The sequence below is a fragment of the Pollicipes pollicipes genome, unplaced genomic scaffold, assembly GCF_011947565.3.
Source record: "Pollicipes pollicipes isolate AB1234 unplaced genomic scaffold, Ppol_2.1 Scaffold_4740;HRSCAF=5597_pilon_pilon_pilon, whole genome shotgun sequence".
NCBI classification, from domain to species: Eukaryota; Metazoa; Arthropoda; class Thecostraca; order Pollicipedomorpha; family Pollicipedidae; genus Pollicipes; species Pollicipes pollicipes.
Window position 1 is genome coordinate 38,423,177 of NW_023596545.1, and position 18,495 is coordinate 38,441,671.

General features: G+C 60.3%; 1 protein-coding gene across 1 annotated transcript in view; it reads right to left on the reverse strand.

Moving 5' to 3' along the window:
* Positions 1–3,028: 3,028 nt before the first annotated feature.
* LOC119098341 (basic proline-rich protein) overlaps positions 3,029–18,495 on the reverse strand; it is a 30,317-nt gene continuing 14,850 nt past the window's right edge. The window contains exons 4-14 of the mRNA XM_037221263.1: positions 10,283–10,501; positions 9,655–9,739; positions 9,527–9,549; positions 8,889–9,005; positions 7,753–8,657; positions 7,496–7,524; positions 6,893–7,079; positions 5,531–5,606; positions 5,214–5,434; positions 4,935–5,090; positions 3,029–4,748 (exon numbers count right to left, since the gene is read on the reverse strand). Of these exons, the coding sequence (XP_037077158.1) occupies positions 3,737–4,748; positions 4,935–5,090; positions 5,214–5,434; positions 5,531–5,606; positions 6,893–7,079; positions 7,496–7,524; positions 7,753–8,657; positions 8,889–9,005; positions 9,527–9,549; positions 9,655–9,739; positions 10,283–10,501 (3,030 nt within the window). The 3' untranslated portion in view covers positions 3,029–3,736. The remainder of the gene's footprint in view (positions 4,749–4,934; positions 5,091–5,213; positions 5,435–5,530; positions 5,607–6,892; positions 7,080–7,495; positions 7,525–7,752; positions 8,658–8,888; positions 9,006–9,526; positions 9,550–9,654; positions 9,740–10,282; positions 10,502–18,495) is intronic.

The following is an 18,495-nucleotide window of genomic DNA, read 5'->3' on the forward strand; positions in this document are numbered from 1 at the left end:
TCCACAACATGCCAGGTCAAGTGAACATAAAAAGTCGGATGTAACGTCAAGAAATGGAAACATTTGCGACCTTATGACATGACGTTCAATCTAACATCGGGCTCCAGTACATTCATACTGACTCATTGTTGAATAATATCCTATCTTAGCTGATATAATTTAGTTTCCGCCTTCTCCAGTCCAATTATTGATTAACCCTTCGTCTATCGGCCGTCATTTATGCAGGAAGTTAGGGCTGTCGCCGAATGATAATATCTAACGGTGTCCGTGTGGTGCCTGTTGACTAGCAGATCCTCATTGATTCAGCGATCCCTGCTCGCCAATGATTTAGTGATTCCCGTTCGGCTCTTTTCGTTCTCGACCTGAAAAGCTGCCCATACCCGGGAAGTCCAGCTCTGGGCTGTGCCTGGCCTCTGACGTCCAGCGAGCGACCGTCCCGACTGAGGGGAACAGGCTCGACAGAGCGACGCGTGCGTCGTGGTGCTATGTGCGCATGCTAACCCACGGGCGCTCTTCCCACCGGCAGGACGGCGGTGCGGACGGCTCGAGGGATGGCGAACCCTTCAATGGTCACGTTGAGAGAACGGCCACGAAACCGGTGGGTCTTGGCGCCGTATGATCTGAACACGTCGACGACAGCGCTCTTTTTCTTATTGACATAGCCAGGTTTTTCGGAATGAGGCCACATCAAATCTGATGCTTTTGTGTCGAGCGCTCAAAATACATATCTTTGACAGTCACATTGCCACTAGAATGAGAAAGTGGCAGGGGCGTGGCAAGTCATTATAAGTTGACGGGTGGCAAAAATATCTTCTAGACACGTTTTTGACGACACAGACACGTAGACACGTTTCAGACACGTCGCCGCAGATCTCGAACTTTTTGCAAAATTGTCACCGAAATCCCCCTCAGGCGCTTTTCAGCCTTCTGTGATTTTCGACTTAAATGGCGGCCTTGGCAAATACCCGAGGCATGTTGTCAGTGAGTCATTTGCAAAGCCTGTCTTTCCAGACGAGTTTTCAATATTCCGACGCCCTCCGCAGGTAGCTGGCGTGTCGCCGTTCCCCGCAGTCACTGCAGCTAACCCAACGCTCACTGCCGCCGCCGTCGCCCAGCCGCTGCCTCTGCTCAGCCGCGCCAAGACGGAGAGAGTAAAGCGAGAGCGGACCCAGTCCGCCTCGAGCGGCGGCTCTGCCCGCTGCCAGGCCGACTGACACGCGCTCTGACGGACCGACTGAAGCGCCGCCAAGCGGCCAAGCAGCGACACTCGTGTCGGACATGTGATATGCTTCGCGGGCTGGCGCGAAGGCCATCCAACGCTTCATTTCTACACGGCTACTGCAGAGGACGAAGAAAGCTGCCTCCGCGCGTCGTATGATGTATGACCCAATGTTAAGTAAGGCAGCAATTTCGCGCTGCCGAAACGGTCGGCCAGGCTGTTCTCAGGTCTCGATGGCACTCAGCCCCGCACACTGTGCAATGCTGCTGCTGACAGGAAGTTGTCTAGCTGCGCATTCTGGCCACTGAATGGTCGCGAGCGTCCAGAGAGAGCTTAGGAAGTCTGCCTATCGAATAGGCGACGCTATGATGGATCTCCTGTGTGTTCAAACCGTGGACGGGCTGTGGACAGCGGAGCGTGGAGGGGTAACTCAAGACGACCACGGTCCGCCAGACCAACCGGGCCTTGCCGGCCCAACGACAAGCCGTTGGTGGAAACAGCTCATCATTGTAATGCACGCATATTGGCTGCTTTAGCGCACTACTGTTCTCAGCATTCCCCAGCGCTGCTGAAGGCCTGCTGTGCCCCCTGCGGAAGGCCACATCACAGCACTAGCGCGCGTAGTCAGGTACCGGTCCAGAATCAAAACAGCTGCTCAATGGCGTGTCGATTGCAGACCGAGCGTGATCGCCGGCCGGGCCTCAGCGGGAGCTCCGTGGCCAGCAGGCGCTGGCCGGACCAGCACCCGCGCCCCGGCCGGGAGGGCGCCTGCCACCCAGCGCGGCCCCGTGAAGTCAGATGCCGGCGTGCGATCGAATCCTTAGAAGATGAACTTCCAAAGCCGTTCAGTGGCAGTGACCGTCATTTGTACTGTGCGAGACGCGCCGGCCCTTCCATGCGGAAAGCCTGGTGTGCTGGTGAGGGGACGTCCTGTCTGACAGGCGCCGGATGTACATTACGAGCGAGCGATGAAAACAATAAAAGTCCAGTTTTTGTGCCGTGCAGGTTTTCTTCATCGCAGTGATGAAATAAGGGCTTGGTCTGCCAGATGCTTTTCCTCATGGAGTTTGATTTTACTGACGCGCGCGCAACTTTGATTATCGCTGCGTGGATAATAAGCGTAACTGTCCACCGATGGGTATGAGCCCTTACCAGATCGGAGCAAATCACCACTGAACTTGACACGCCCCGAAAACCCAACAACTAACCACTAGCAGGTCAGGTTGTGACGCTGCCTATTAGGGCTTTCCACCTCCTTGTCTGACCGAAGCAGTCATACAGCGAGTCCAATTCGACAAAAAAAATCAGTGATCCCCTCCCCCCACTGCAACACTACCAACGGTCGTCTACGGCCAGACGCCTCGCACTGCATGTCAAGAGATGACCAAACGGGGTTTTGCGAATTACCGAAGACGAAATGACGTGAAAAACAGTGTTATCAATGTGACCTACGTATTTGGTGGCATTGCTGTGAGGTAAAGGGCTTTAAGGACTTCACATGCACACGCGTGTGTCGGTTACACGCGTAGCGGAGCGAACCCGAGCCCTCCTAACATAACGCCCCCGGCAGTCAGCGCTGGAGGTTCAAAATGTCAAAGTACGAGGACCGCTTAATACTGAACTGTCCACCATTTTCGTACTTGGGGGCTCTATGAATCTCAATACCGGGTCTGAAAGCACCTTGCAAATGAACATGAGAACGTCAGCTGTACGGACAGCAACTTTGTTCACGCACGGCGATGAACTTAAAACGAGAACACGGATGAGAAATCTGGCGCGTGGCAAATTTTAGATTTTTCTTAGGTGATTAGTAGCTTTACCCATTCCACATTAACAAAATCCGTGGATGCATTCCACAAACTGGTCAATATATCAAAAAAGCGATATTTGTAAAATATTTATGTCAATTTCCGTATGTTAAAAATGTACAGGTCCATTCTACATGCACAATTAATGAATAATGAATACTGAGCCGTCTCTCGCGATGCTGCCTGTACAACAAGAACGGTGAACATGGTACAAATTGTCAAAAAAAATCGCGCATCATCTCAAAACAATAATCTCCGAATTAATCCTTTTCGGCACACAACCGGCCAGAGCCAAACAGACACCACAACGCGTCCGCCAGCAACGATCCAGCCAACGCAATCGTGTCGGCACAAACAGACGAACGGCCGGCGCGGCGGCGGCCGCAGGGCTGGTCGGTTCGCGCCGCCGGCACCGGCCCCAAACAGCGGGTAATACTGTGTGCAGCAGCCCGCCCTAAACAGATCGGGTCAAGCAGAAGAGGGCACACGGAGCAGGCGCGGCGGCGGCGACACTCTGCAGGGGGCGGCCGCGCACCGCCGGCGGCCAGCACGCTACGGCGCCTGCCGCACACAGCACTCGCAACAGCTTCTGGCACCACTAGTCAACAACAGCTACGCGCGCTAACAACATAAAATATCGCTCTTATTGCACCATCACAGGACGGCTGCGGCCGCGCGGCGTGTATGTGTGTTTGTGTTTGTGTGTGTGTCAGTGGTACCAGCTGAACTGGCCCGTCTTGATGCCGCCCGGCTGCCCCATGGAGGGCGGCAGCGGCTGGGCCGCCTCGGGCGCCCCCGGCCCGCCGCCCATCACCGCCATCGGACCGCCCTTGTGCACGTACATGCCAGGCGTCGCGCCGTTGTTGTTCATCATGGGCTGCGGTCCGCCCGGCCCAAACGCCATCGGGTCGCCGCCCATCACGGCCATGTTCATGTTGGGGCTCTGGCCGCGCATCAGCTGCGGCCGCGGCCCCATCTGCTGTCCGCCGGGCACCATCACCTGGCCGGCCGGGCCGCCGCCCATCGCCATTGGGCCGCCGAACCCCGCCTGCATGGGGCCGCCCATCATCGGACCATTGGGCACCATCATCATGCCCATTTGGCGACCCATGGGGCCGCCGTGCCGCGGGTCAGGCCCCATCATGGGGCCACCCATCGGCCCCCCGGGCCTCATCATGGGGCCGCCGGGACCGGCCATCGTCATGTTGTTCGCCGCACTCATCGGTCCACTCATGCTCATGCTGGGGGCGCTCATGGGACCGCCCATCTGCGCGCCGCCGCCCATGGGGCCGCCACCGCCGCCGCTCATGGGGCCGCTGGGCACCGTCATCACCATGCCATGCCCGGGCATGGGGCCACCCGGGTCAGGCATGCCCGGCATGGGCCCGGCCATGCCAGCCGGCCCGGTGAAGCGCTGCAGGAAGTCGAGGCTGGGCGGGCCGCGCGGCCCGGCGCTGCCCGTCTGCGGCCGCGTCGGCAGATACTGGATCGTGTTGGGCGCGCTGGCCTTCACTTGCACGCTGGCGCCGCTGTAGGGACCGCCGGGCCGGCCGCCGCCGCCGCCACCGCCACCGGCCAGCATCGGGCCACCCGGCGACATCATGCGCGACATCATGGCCGGAGGCGCGCCGGCCAGGAACTGTTGGCCGGGAGACATGCCGCGGCTGAGGCCCTGCTTCGGCGACGAGGCCGGCTGGTGCGCGGTGCACGGCGCCATCGAGCTCATGGGGCCAGCGCGCGACGCGGCCGGCGCCACGGCCAGGCCCGGCCCGCCGCCGCCGCCGGGGCCGCCAGAGTCCAGGCCGGCCGACAAGAAGCCGGCGGAGGTGGGCGCGCCGCTGGCCGGCGGACCGCCGCCGCCGCCGCCGCCGCCTGGGCTGGCGCTGCCGCCCGTCAGCTGCTGCGACATCTGCACCATGGACGAGATCGGGTCGAACACCTTGCCCTCGGCCATGCCCAGCGGCGCCTGCTGCGGATTGAGCGGCATGTGCGCGTGGCTGAGCGGCAGGTCACGGTCGGGCGCCATCCGTCCGGGCAGCATGTCCGGGTAGGCCATGCGTGGGCTGCCCATCATCATGGGGCCCATGCCGGCCGGGCCCATGTGGCCGCCCGACATGGGCCGGCCGGGGCCGCCGGGCATGGGGCCGCCGGGGCCGCAGGGCATCATGCCGCCAGGGCCGGCGCACATGGGGCCAGCCATGGCGGCCGGCGAGTGGGCGCCGGGGAAGGCGGCCAGCGAGGCGGGCGGCGCTGCACCAGGAGCACCGTAGCGCGCCGCCTCGGCGCCGGGCGGCTTCGGGCTGGGCGCCGGGAAGCGCGGATCGCCGGGAGTGCGCGGCCCGCCGGGGCTCGGCCCCGAGAAGCGACCCTTGCCGTCCAGACTGCACGGCGTCAGCGGGCCCGACATCTGTGGGCTGGGCGCCGCGAACCGGTCGCCGCCGGCGCCGCCCGGCGTCAGCGGCGGCCGGCTGTCCGGCGCCGGCGCCGACGGCGTGAGCGGCGCTGCCGAGCCGGCGCGCGCCAGCGGCGCGCCCGCCTCCGGCGCCGCTGACAGCTCGCTCACCGGCGTCGAAGGCACACTGCAATGGGCGGGGGCGGACAGTCAGTGTCACAAGACGCGACGGCGTTCCCACTGGCACAGGCACCTGGCACCGCTGCGCGGCGCAAAAACACCGCCGCCTGGTCCAAAACAACCGTTTTCCATCACCACCACGGACAGAGCGTCACGTCATCCCGCGCATCCCCACAGGCACAGCGTCATATCCTCTGACACCCTCACAGACAGTGTCTCATCATCTCCGCAGCCCCACGGACACAGCGTTTCATCATTCCCAAGCACCTCGCAGATACGCCACGTTATCCCCGCACCCCACAGACACAGCGTCTCATCATCCCCGCAACCCCACAGACACAGCGTCTCATCATCCCTGCAACCCCACAGACTGCGTCATGCAGGGCGGGTTTGGAATCATTCGGCTGACAGTTTTTAAACGCTAAATCGAAAAAAACGCTATTCCAAGAGCTGCAATGCGATGTTGAATTGCTGACATGCATGCCACCGCCGACGGCAGGACTAGTACTGGCTAGTGGGAATTTGAATACCTACATGCGAATGCACTTGGCAGGTGGAGACTGCCAACTGTCAGGTTAAGTGCAGTCTAGTTCACTTGCATGATATGCAGTTAATGGGTCTGGGTCGTAAGTGCTAGGTAGTGTTATAGGTTTATAACTTAGACTTGAGACTGCTGGCTGGTAACAGGTCACAGGAGAGGTATTATCTGCCGCACTGCACTTCGTAGGTTCAAACATCAAACTTGTAACTAAGCACTAAGCCATGTACACCGTGTATATATATATATATATATATATATATATATATGCATATATATATATATATATATATACATACACATATATATACATATATATATATATATATATATATATATATATATATATATGCATGAGCAGTGATTAAATCTGGTCTTTAATTCAAAAGCCGCATGAGTCATGAGTCAAACGGCTCAATGCAAGCAGAGTTTGAACAGCGCTGAGTGAAAAAAGAACAATGGAAAGGCTTTCAGTCGAGAACTGGATCGGATCCCAAACCTGTGTGCCAGTCCTCAGCCGACTAAAAAGATCTGAGTTGAACGCAAGTCTGGCCACGAACAATTAAAAATGAAACTATTTTGGTTCTCTGAGCTCCGAGCATTTCATTTGATACAAAGCATCAAAAACCAGTGCACCAATGAAGCAAAAGCAGCTCGCTTCGGGCGATTGCGATATGCCCCTACCGCCGCGCGCTCGCCGCCGAGCCGCGCGGGGGCGGAGCGGGTCAGCACGCGCCCAGCGAGGCGCCACTCACGAGGGTGGGCGCACGTCGGCGTCCCGCAGGCCCGTGTTGGCCTGCTTGTGGATGGTCAGCTCTTGACCCTCGAAGTTGTTGATGTACTGTATTTGCTGAGGTGAAGGCACGGGCATCAGATTGGCTTCTGTCGCCATGTGGTTCTGCGGGAAGTTTTGATTGGCCACCGGCCGGCCGAACATGTCACCTGAAACCGTGAGCCACGCCGTCAGCCAGCCTGCACTGTGTCCGAAGCCGGCGCCGGCATGGCAACAGAAACATTGCCCTTCTGCAACGCATGACCATAGCAATGGTTGTGCACATGGCCCCGACCAGGATATGTTCAATAAAGATAGAGCTGACATAGCCGATAACTGAGAAACTGTCCGTCGCATCAAAACCAGCCCAAGACTAAGACCAAGGTCATGCTTGACTCAAACTAACACAACCATCCACCAGTAGAATCGACCGAAACCATCAGAAACAGAAACGGAAACCAACACAAACCATCGCAATATCTGCCCCAGCCGCATCCCGCAGCGTTTACAACTACGACATTCCCAGCGTGGCGGCCCCCTCCCTCTCGACACGGCACGGCAGAGGCGGCGGCGGCGGCGCTCTCACCGGGCGGCTGAAGGTGAGGAGGCGGCGGGGGTGGCGGCGGCGGGGGCGGCGCGGCCGGCGGCGGAGCCGCCGGCGACGTACTACCCGGCAGGCAGACGGGCGGCTGGCTCTGCGGCGGCGTGAACTCGGGCGCCGGCACGCGGCCGCCGGCGGCCGGCGCCGGCGACGCCAGCGACGCCGGCGTGCCCGGGTTGCTGAGGTGGCGCGGCGAGGGCGAGGGCGCCGGCCGCGGCGACGGCGCCGCCGTGCCGGCCAGCGAGTGCGGCGACGGGCCGGGCGTGGGCAGGCGCGGACAAACGGCCGGCGAGCCCAGCCGGGGGGAGGTGCGCGGCAGTGAGGTGGTCGGCGAGCCCGTGCTCCGGCTCGGACTAGACAGCGCGCCCGGCACGCCGACGGCACGAGGCTGGCTCAGCGGGTACGGCGGCGGCGGACCCTGCATCCGGCTCGGCATCATCATCATCATACGCATGTTGGGGTGCATCGGGCCCGGCGGACCCTGGCCGCACATCGGGCTGCCGGGACCCTGCGGACCCATCGGCGCACCGGGACCCTGCGGTCCCATCGGACCGCCTGGGCCCTGAGGGCCCATCGGGCCGCCCATGCCCTGCGGTCCCATCGGACCGCTCGGGCCCTGTGGACCCATGGGACCGCCGGGTTGGTGGCCCATTGGCATTCCGGGTCCGTGCGGTCCCATGTGGCAACCGGGACCCATGTTGAGCATGCCCTTCCGTCGCCGTTCGTCGTAGAACTCGCTCTGCAGCCGCTGCCACTCCATCTGGGCGGCAATGGAGGTGGGCGGGCCGCCGGGGCCCATCATCCTCTGCTGCGGGCCCATCATGCGCGGATCCATCGGCCCCATCATGCCAGGGCCCATCGGGCCGCCTTGTGGCATCATGGGCCCGTGCCCGCCAGGCCCCATGGGCCCCATCGGGCCGCCACCAGGCCCGGGGCCCATGCCATTGTTGGGCATCATCGGACCGTTGGGGCCCATCATCATGCCGCCACCGCCCATGGGACCGTTCATGGAGACAGTGGGTCCGTTGGGTCCGCACATGGACGCCGGTCCGTTGGGCATCATCTGGCAGCTGTTGGGTGGCTGACCGGGGCCCGGGCCGGGGCCAGCACCGGGACCGGGACCGGGACCGGGACCAGGACCAGGACCGGGGCCGGGACCGGGGCCGGGGCCGGGGCCGGGGCCAGGGCCAGGTCCGGGGCCTGAGCCTGGGCCTGGACCGGGCCCGGTGCCATGGCCTGGGCCAGGACCAGGGCCGGGGCCAGGGCCAGGGCCTGGGCCCGGGCCCGGACCAGGGCCAGGGCCGGGGCCGGAGACAGAACCGGGACCGGGACCAGGGCCAGGGCCAGGTCCAGCGCCAGGCCCGGCCAGCGGGCTGGCCGGCTGCGCCGCGTGCTGCTGATCGGGCAGCAGCATCTCGCCGATGCGCTTGAGCGTGGCCAGTTGCGAGGCGCGGTGGTGCCGTTGCTCGGGCGTCAGCTCCTCGTCCGGCAGACGCTGCACGGAGGTGAGCGGCCGGCCGGGCTCCTCCTCCGGACCACCGCCGCCGCCGCCGCCGCCGCACGGCACCGACGAGGTCGTCGAGAACCGGGCGGCCGGCGCAGTCATCGTGTACGGGCCGCCGCCGCCGCCGCCGGAGGGAGCGCTCAGCATGGGGCCGGTCGAGCTCGCCTGCCGGGCACGCAGAACGGCCGCGTAAGCCGGACGGCACGACAGAGTGAGCTCAACACGCACAGACGGTGCAGACACGGGTGGCGGCGTGACACGGTCCACACCAGGACGGCAGCGCCAGAGGCTACAGATCGCCACAGATGCGCCAGAACACGGCCGGGCCGACAGCATCGGGCCGTGCAGGCGCCACACACTTGGACGGCGGCGTGTGCCGTCGTGGCCGATACTTCAAGCCGGAGCGGTACCATGCAATACTAGACCTAGCAACGATATCAACACTGGTAGTGGCGCGCAACAGCGGCAGGGGGCGTGGGCCCGCCGGCTCGTCGGCAGGCGGCGACACTCACCATGCCGTACGGTCCGGGCATGCCTGGCCCGGGCATGGGCATGGGCATGGTCATGCCGGGGCCCGGGCCGCCCATGGCGCCGACGCCGCCGAAGTCGGCCGGCATGGGCGGCGGGGGCTGGGGGGCGCGGCCGCCGCCCGCCGGCCGCTTGCAGTTGTAGAGCTGCGGCGCTGACGCACTCCGGCTGAACTGGCTCAGCTTCAGCGGGTTCCGCTGTGAACACCAGCGACCGGCCGGTCAGGGCGGCACGCGGCGGTGCGGCGCGGACGGTCGGGCGGAGCGGACCACACAGCTGGCTGGGGCTGACGGCAGCGGCTCGCCCGGCGCCGCCGAGGCTCAGTCTGCCGCCGCGTCCGTGTCCGAATGCGGAGGCAACAGTAACGGCACAGCGTAGACAGCGACGGGAATGGAAGTGAGCACAGCCGCGCCAGCTGACCGGCGCGTCAGACCGGCCTCCCAGCCTCCAGGTAACGGGTCTGCCTCCGTGCGGAGGTCGGTTCTTCCCAGCGATCTCACGAGCTTCTCTAGCGATATGTCTTGTCAGGGCACCGGAAAGCGTAGAGCATGACCGCGAGCTTATGAACCCGACTGTGATCACGAAAGAAGTTCACTTCTGTTAGCCATTTAGCCATTGTGCCCAACTGATCACCACGTAAACGAACGGTCACGCCCGGGCACCATGTTGTCCGTGTAACGTGACAGTTCAAAGCCCTCCCTCGGGTATGACGCCCACGGTCGGGCGACACCCCCACTTACGTCCAGGTACTTCTTGGTGCCGGGCTGCGAGCAGTGGTAAGCGATGATGGTCGGGTACTGGCTCTGCACCACCGACTCGAACGCCCTGTTGGCCAGCTGCGTGGAGAAGACGAAGATATGGCTCTGCTGCTGCATGTACTGCGCGTCGGCCGTCATCGGCTGCTTGTTGATGACGCTCGAGGGCAGAGGCTGAGCGGCCGACATCGAGACGGCCGGCCCGCCGCCACCGCCGCCGCCACCGGCCGCAGCGGCGGCAGCGGCGGCGGCAGCGGCGGCCGCGGCTGCGGCGGCGCTGGTGGCCGGAGGCGGCGGCAGCGGCGCGTCTGCAACGGCGCCACAAACCACCGGTCAGCGGCCAGCGACAGTCGCGCACCACACGCGGGAACAATCCCCGATGACGGCGACCACAGTGCCCAACGATGGCGGCGGTCATCTTAGATGGCACCCAAAACTGACCCAGCGCACGACACAGCTGGTCAAACGACAGTCGGCGGGCGTGAGACCGACAATCAGGATCGAGCCAAACCAGGCACCCGAGGCTTAGTCCTTACATTCGTAGTCCAACACGAGTCACCACGAAAACCGCTGTCAGTCCTGCAGTTGTCTGCGAGGCACAACTGAACACCGCAAACTGGGGCCGGGACCGGGACCCGGGTCGGAGCCGGAGCCGGGGCCGGAGCCGGGGCCGGGGCCGGGGCCGGGCCGGGGCCGGGGCCGGGGCCGGGGCCGGGGCCGGGGCCGGGGCCGGGGCCGGGGCCGGGGCCAAGGCCGGGGCTGGGGCCGGGATGCTGACCCAGGCTACAAGCTCCATCCCCGTCGCGACGATAGGCTCCACTCACCAGCGGTCGGATCGGGCGCAGCGAGCTCGCTCTTGACCACGGCAGCGGCGGCGGCGGCGGCGACGGCAGCCGGATCGGCGGCGCGGCCGGCCAGCGCCGGCGGCTTACCTGGCGACACACACAGAGGGGAGGGGCGTCGTCAGCTAACGAGACGCGCTCGGCCGCCGCCGCGGTCGGTCGGTCGCCGCTGGCCGATCAATACGCAACAGCTCCGGGCCGTGAGGAGATCAGCCGGCGCCCATCAAACGGCCCGGCGCCGCGGCTGCGGCTGCGGCTGCGGCTGCGACTTGGCTCGGCTCGGCTCGGCTCGGCTCGGCTCGGCTCGGCTCGGCTCGGCTCGGCTCGGCTCGGCTCGGCTCGGCTCGGCTCGGCTCGGCTCGGCTCGGCTCGGCTCGGCTTGGCACAGTCTAATCGGAGCGGCCGCCATAGCGACCTTACACAGGCCGGAGCGGGCCGTCCCGCCGGCGCCCGGCCATGCCCCGACCATCGGCCGCCGACACCGCGACGGCCGGGGCAGCATTGGCACGTGGCGACTCCCCGTCATCCGGGACGGGGCCGCCGGCGCGGGGCTGACTACAGACCGCTGACCACCGCACGACGGTCGCGCACCGCCCGCCACAGGAATTCACTGCACGGGATATCGCTCGGCACACAATGTTGGCTTATGCTTGCAGCATGCATTCCAGCGTCCTTACGAGGCGCGATTGGGCTAATAGGCCTAAGGTCGGATGCAGATTTGGAAAGACCGCCATGTTTCGCGTCCAGACAGGCCGTCCAAGACCGAGAGGAGCTTTGGGTACCCGTTCTCCACCACGTGGCCACACCGTCACAATGGTCCGAATCTGACGAGGAAATGACCATGACAGCTGAAACACTCTAAAGGAACCCACGACCGATGTTTCGACAGCGTGGCATGGCCGCAGCTTTGCAATGCATCAGTGCATGCAATTATTATTAATCAAATGACCAAAGCTCGGTCCCTCGAGTGCTGCTGTGGATCGCATATTCCAACCCAAACTCCGAAACGATGTTTCAACCGCATTCGTACGGATTGGAGCATGGCGATGGCAAACTTCATCTACATACAGCAGAGCATTGTAACGACATGGGCATAACCTGCATATAAGACGAAGCGAAATAACGAACTACACTATGCCTTCGAATTATATATGTGAGTAGCTACATGACCTTGTAGCTTTCAATCTACTAGCCTGTTTGCTGCCAACAACTTGTAGGCTGGTGGATGTTTGAAGATCAGAAGGAGCCTGGAGGGCACGGATTTTCGGCGTCCGCCATTATCGGGTGGGGACGGGGGAGAAAAGGAGGAATGAGGAGGTGAAACAAGTACCCCACATCTGTCACTGCCGGTGCTGGACCGGTGGTTACAAGATTAGCTGTAGTTCTGGCTAACTGAGCCCTCCACCCAGCGACCATACCACCAGCGGATATCAGCGCCGGCGTCAGACTGACGGCAAAGTTTGAACAGCCAGTCTAGCACCGGCAGTGGCGGGCATAGGGGTGTGTGTCGCCTCCCTTGCCTCCCCTTCTCTTCCCTCTCTACTCACTCGATGATGGCGAACGCCGAAAATTTGTGCTCGTAGACTCCTTGTAGTCTTACTCATCCACCCGTCCGCAGGTTTTCAGCAGCAAACCAGGCAGTTAGTGTAGGGTTTAAAGGACATCTACCTACCTGCAAGTATAATGCCCTTCAATGTGACAACCATAGAACTTTCCTTCCGTATGAAGACACCGAGGTGACACACAGGGATTTTTTTAGCAGACAGGCGAATTCAACCAAAAATTTCACTTCCGTTGAAGTGAATTCGTCAACTGGGAAGGTGAAACAACTTCAAAGCTAAGTCATGAAATCTACATCAGTTAAATCCGTTTTCACTCAATCTTTTGGGCATTGGTGTTAATCCGTGAAAAAGACTAGCTCACAGACTAAAGGTTCAACAGATTCGTGCTAACCTCTGATTTTGGGAAAAGATCTTGCACATGTGCCCACATTCGTGGGCATCCGCAAACTCACGAGCTGACAAAAAAACCAACCGTCTGTTTGACAATTCATAGGATAAAAGGAGATAAAGCATCACTATCCTTGTTCCTCGCCACATTTCTACCCTGGATTGTGACTTCGCATTATTCGTGGACATATAGCGAACAGGACCTACTATCAACGGAAGCGAGTAAACGGCCCAAGGACCAACCCCGATATGCATTTCAAATAATTTGGTTCAAGGATAAGATGTACCCTAGGATCACCAGGACCATCATGATCACCAAACATCTCTCCCAATCAGACTTACTAACACTTTTGTCTCCACTGGCTGCTATGTGGCGATAAATACCAGCTTTCTTGGGCACGCTACTGCTTACGAAAAAAGTAAACTGGGCCGACAAAAATAAACTTTTGACTACAAGCGTGGAAAATCGTGGCATTTTCTCCCGATTCATATCACATTCTTTCTACCTGCTACCCGTGCTAGCCGTTTGCTCTGTAGGTTCGCTATTCCCACGTTTTGGGTTGAGCATTGACCCGACCGAATGCCAATACGCTTGAGCGTTACTGCACCGCGACTTACACACCAGAACAACGCCGTGAAGCAAAAACTACCTAAAAAGCGAGTGGTTACACTCTGTTGCATTTCTCTGGATTCGACAGCTGTTTTTTGGGAATAACGAGTGTCCTCAGAGGGAAAACGAATACAATTTTTGTTGGCAGGCCCGATCCAAGTTTAAAAGCTACTAGAGCGAAAAATGCAGCAGACAGCGCATAAATGCATCGCTTATAGCACAAACCTGATACCTCAGATTTTCGAGGTGCGAAACATCGAGAGTGAGGTCACAATTGACAAACCTGATATGGCACCCAGCACAAACCCTCCAATGTGAGTATTCTTCGAACAAAATAATTTACGGCTTCACCAAAACGGATCGCGATATTTATAACGATAAGTCTTACGTCATACGATCTTGCATCAGTCCCCACTACACTCATCGGAGGCATGTGTGGTGATCCGTTTGGTCGAAACTGATGCAATATAACACTGGATATGACTGCATCCCACCTTCCGGATTGGCAACGGCCTAGGCTGACAAGTGACCCATTCCTTCGCGCATCCACGGGCGAGCGCGCGCGTACTCCGGCCCACATACCCGCCCCCATTCATGTTGGATTCGGCCGCCCTCCTGTTCGGCGCCAACCTCGGGCGCAAAAAACCCTTCGCCGCCCATGATGGGGCGGACGGTGCGATTAACGTACGTGTGCCCCCGGTCGGCCAGGTGTGACCGCCTGACTGCCACGGTCGACCGACCCCGCCGGCGCCGCTGCGAGCGCCTCTCCCGTCCGTCCGTCCGTCCGTCCGTCCGTCCGTCCGTCCGTCCGTCCAGCCGCCGCCACCGACGGCCGATCACAAGTGCCCCCGTCGCCTCACGCACCCGAGCTGACCGACGGCCAGACGGCCACCGCCGCAGCGCCACGTGGTGCGGGGCTCAACACGCATGGAGGCGGACCTGTGACCACTATGGAGGCAGGTGCCACCCGTTCCATGTGAACCGGGGCTCACTCAACACGTGTGAAGGCGGACTAGTGACCGGCGAGGAGACAGTGCCATGCCAAATTGCCCGGAGTTGTAGATGTGTCTGCATTTGAGTTTCAGCTCATTATGTCTGTACACGTGTCGTTATTTTTGATCCGATGTCGTACCTTAGAAACAATCTGATGAAAGGGATCCAAAAAAGCAGATAAAAGGAATACAGCTACACACATTTAAAACTGAGGATTCTGGGCCAGACTGAAAACCGTTTGCTAAACGGACGACGCAGCTTGGGGAAGTGCTGACAGCGTCGGGGCCATGCTCAATAAGCTCATTTCCCTGGAGGGTCCGTCTTGCGCTCCGACGAAATGCCGTCGGATGGAGGATACACCTATCGAATAGGCATAAGACGGACAGGAGAGCCTTTTGCTCCGTCAAACGCAGCCGAAACAAATCCAGCCTACAACATCTAAAACACAATAGCCATGCCACCAGAAAAAAATGATGTCTTCTGGGAAGGCTTTTTGCTTTTGATGAACGTATTCCGAGCGGAAACAAATCGCTCATATACGCTGTTAGCAGCGTTCGAAGTGAACGGGTTCGTGGGGCCACCAGTCGTAACGCTGCAGAGATATGCGTCACAAATCTGTGGTGAAGGACGCGTTCAGCGTGCCCGCTGCCGTACGGCTTATGGCGTAATAACCTTGAGAAATTCGCCGACAAAAACGGCACTGCAGATTTACAACAATAACGGAGGACGTAGGCTGAAATTGTCACGGACTGACTGAAACTGAAAAGCGGAACAAAGTTGTGTAGCAAAAAAAAAACAACAACGGAACACTTGTTTCGTCACCAGGCAATGGCGCTGTTGTAGCGGCGTCCCACTGCGTGACCTAAGTGGTTGTCATTGATCGCGAACGATTTCAAGTGAATGGGCAACGGATGAACCAGCAGTTACGGAGCCACGGGCCAACATCTTTCTACTCGGATTTAGCTTGGCAATTCTCGGCAATTACTGTCCCAATATAGTGCGCAAAAATTATATATATATATATATATATATATATATATATATATATATATATATATATATATATATATACATGTATATATAACGCATGTATACACGCCCATATGCCTAGGTGCATACATGTGTGCGTATGCATACATGTGTATATGCACGTCGCGCACCTGCGCGCCGGATCATGACGCGCCATGGAGAGAGGAAAGCCACGGTGTTAGTCGCCCCGTCACCGCCCAGGATCAAGACGGGCTCTTGACAGCGTCCCGGCACATTCCCCGGGCGATTCCGAGCCGAGACACCACAGCAACCTCTCCCGGATCGGGGGAGAGCTCAGCGTCTTTGCCGAGGTGCGCAGCTGTGGAATCGCGCGCTCAGTCCGGCACGGCCAAGCCCGCCGGTCTGTCAATACACGCTGCCGGCGGCGGCGGCGGCGGCGGATGGCCCGCTGAGGTCGGGTCGACATTGATTTCGACACGACGGCGGCGGCGGCGGCGCGGCGCCGCCTGACCGGGCCGGGCCGACGGCCGCAGGCCGTGCCGTCCTATACACGGCCGACGGCGACACGCGCGTCAGCCTCCCAGCAGGCCGCCCGCCGTCCAACAGGTGCCTGCCGGTTGCCGGCTGCTCTAGACGCGCACAGCCCGGCGGTTATGCGTGATCAACGCAGACGCGAGCGCGGCAATGCCACCGAATCACGCCACGGGCTGGTGTAGGAGCGGCCCGAGCACCCCACTGACCTCCGGCCTGAGGTCTGACTCTGGCACGAGCGCCGAGGGACCAATTTAATCCACAGTAGGGCCACGATGCTGCAAGACTGCACGCTTCTCAGGGTGCCTGCAGTGTCACGCAAGAAAAGTGCAACGTACCCAACAAGCACCCAAAAGGAACGCGCCACACAAGTCACTGATCCGGGGCGGCTGTACTCGCTGCGGAGCGCCGTGCGTAGTCGGAGCCCAATTTAGTGTAGAATGCGTATGATGCCGGCTGCGGAGAGCACCGCGCCACCACAGGACGCTCAGCGGCAGCACCGCTAACATAACAGGCGGCTAACAGTAGCGGTCGGGTGGCGGTGGCGAGCCGAGTCGATGGGTCGGCCCGATCAGCTGGCCACGGAGCCGCCGACCGTCGTATGTTCCGAGTCCCGCCCACGGCACAGATAAGCCGTGAACGGTGGGCCGAGTCGATGGGTCGGCCCGATCAGCTGGCCACGGAGCCGCCGACCGTCATATGTTCCGAGTGCCGTTCACGGCACAGATAAGCCGTGAACGGTGGGCCGAGTCGATGGGTCGGCCCGATCAGCTGGCCACGGAGCCGCCGACCGTCATATGTTCCGAGTGTCGTCCACGGCACAGATAAGCCGTGAACTGTGGCGCACAATCGGCTGCAGACAGCTCACAGAGCGTGGCGAGCCACACCCGGCAGCGCAGAGCTCGATCGTCCCCAGACGCCGCCCACGGCGCACCGCGCGCGTCAGTACCGTGGCTCGCGCCACGACGGACGCAGTACTTCAGTAGTCCACCCGCTCACGTGATCTACCTCTGCATACGGCGAAGGTCTCCAGTCTCCAGACATCTTAAGCTAACCCTTGGGTGCAAAACACACCCGGCACCTAGTCGAATCCCTCCACATCGGCATTGCGAGGACCGGGAAAATGCAGTTGGTCGCCCCCACCATCTAGGCGGTTCGAGGCTTCAGCCCCGCGCCACTGTCGGCCTACAGCAATTCAAACATGTAGCAATCTGCCATGAACTCAGGGGAAGTCCATGTCTCTTTTCTCCGGTCTGTCCGCACCTAGCACCATTCCTGTGGCTTGAAAAAATCGCTGTCCGCAGCATTCCTGGGTACAGTCAACCCCGGTGTCGCCCGGAGGACAACCGCCGGCTATACCACGTCACACCACGCATATGAAGCGAATGTAGCTGAGTCTGACCACGGGCCCATACTCGCTAGGGTGCATGCACATCTCCCCAGCAGCATATTTCCCATGGCGGTGTTCCGCGTGAACACGACGAAAGTCAACACGAACTCTTTGAGAAACACAAACGACTACAATGAGCTTATCAGTGCGGGTGCCGCGAGGCAACTGGGCTCACGACGCATGACCACAATGTGCCCACCATCCATCAACCCCCCCCCCCCCGGGTTATCATAAACACAACCTTTAAGCTGTGAAGAACAGCACCCTCTCCATTTTGTGTGCCCGTCTCTCCCTAGATTAAGCTTAAGACGCGCTCGGTTGGCAGATAATCTAGGAAGATTATCTGAAATGTTGGAAGCAATTTCCGGGGTAGCGTTCGGCGCCGCCAACACGGAAACTTATCCCAGATAATTTTCTGTACCGAAGGATAATCCCGGGAAATTTTCGGAGCCTGGCCAAAACCGGTATTCTTTTTCGCTATGGATATGTATGACCTTTAACTGTGCATGGCGCATGGGAGGCAAATCTGGCGGATAATTTCCGGACGTACCGAACGTAAATGGGGAGTACCCATGGATGATTATCGGAGATAATTGTCCGCTGGATAATTTCCCCTTGGACGAGCACTCCTCAGACCACGGATATGGATGCTGTAGGTTGTACGCAGAATTAGTCTCATTCGGGCTGATTTTCTATCGGGATCTTAGTAATAACGGACGATGAGTTTAAACCACTATTCTCGCCAAGTTAGCCCATCATTTCCACCACCAGCACACCACTGACATCCTAGAAGCGCCTTTTGTAAAGCGCACGTTAAGAACCTATTCCAGCACGTCTAACGGAGCATCACCAAAGGAAAACCCAGAATCATCTACATCTCTGCTCCAGCACGC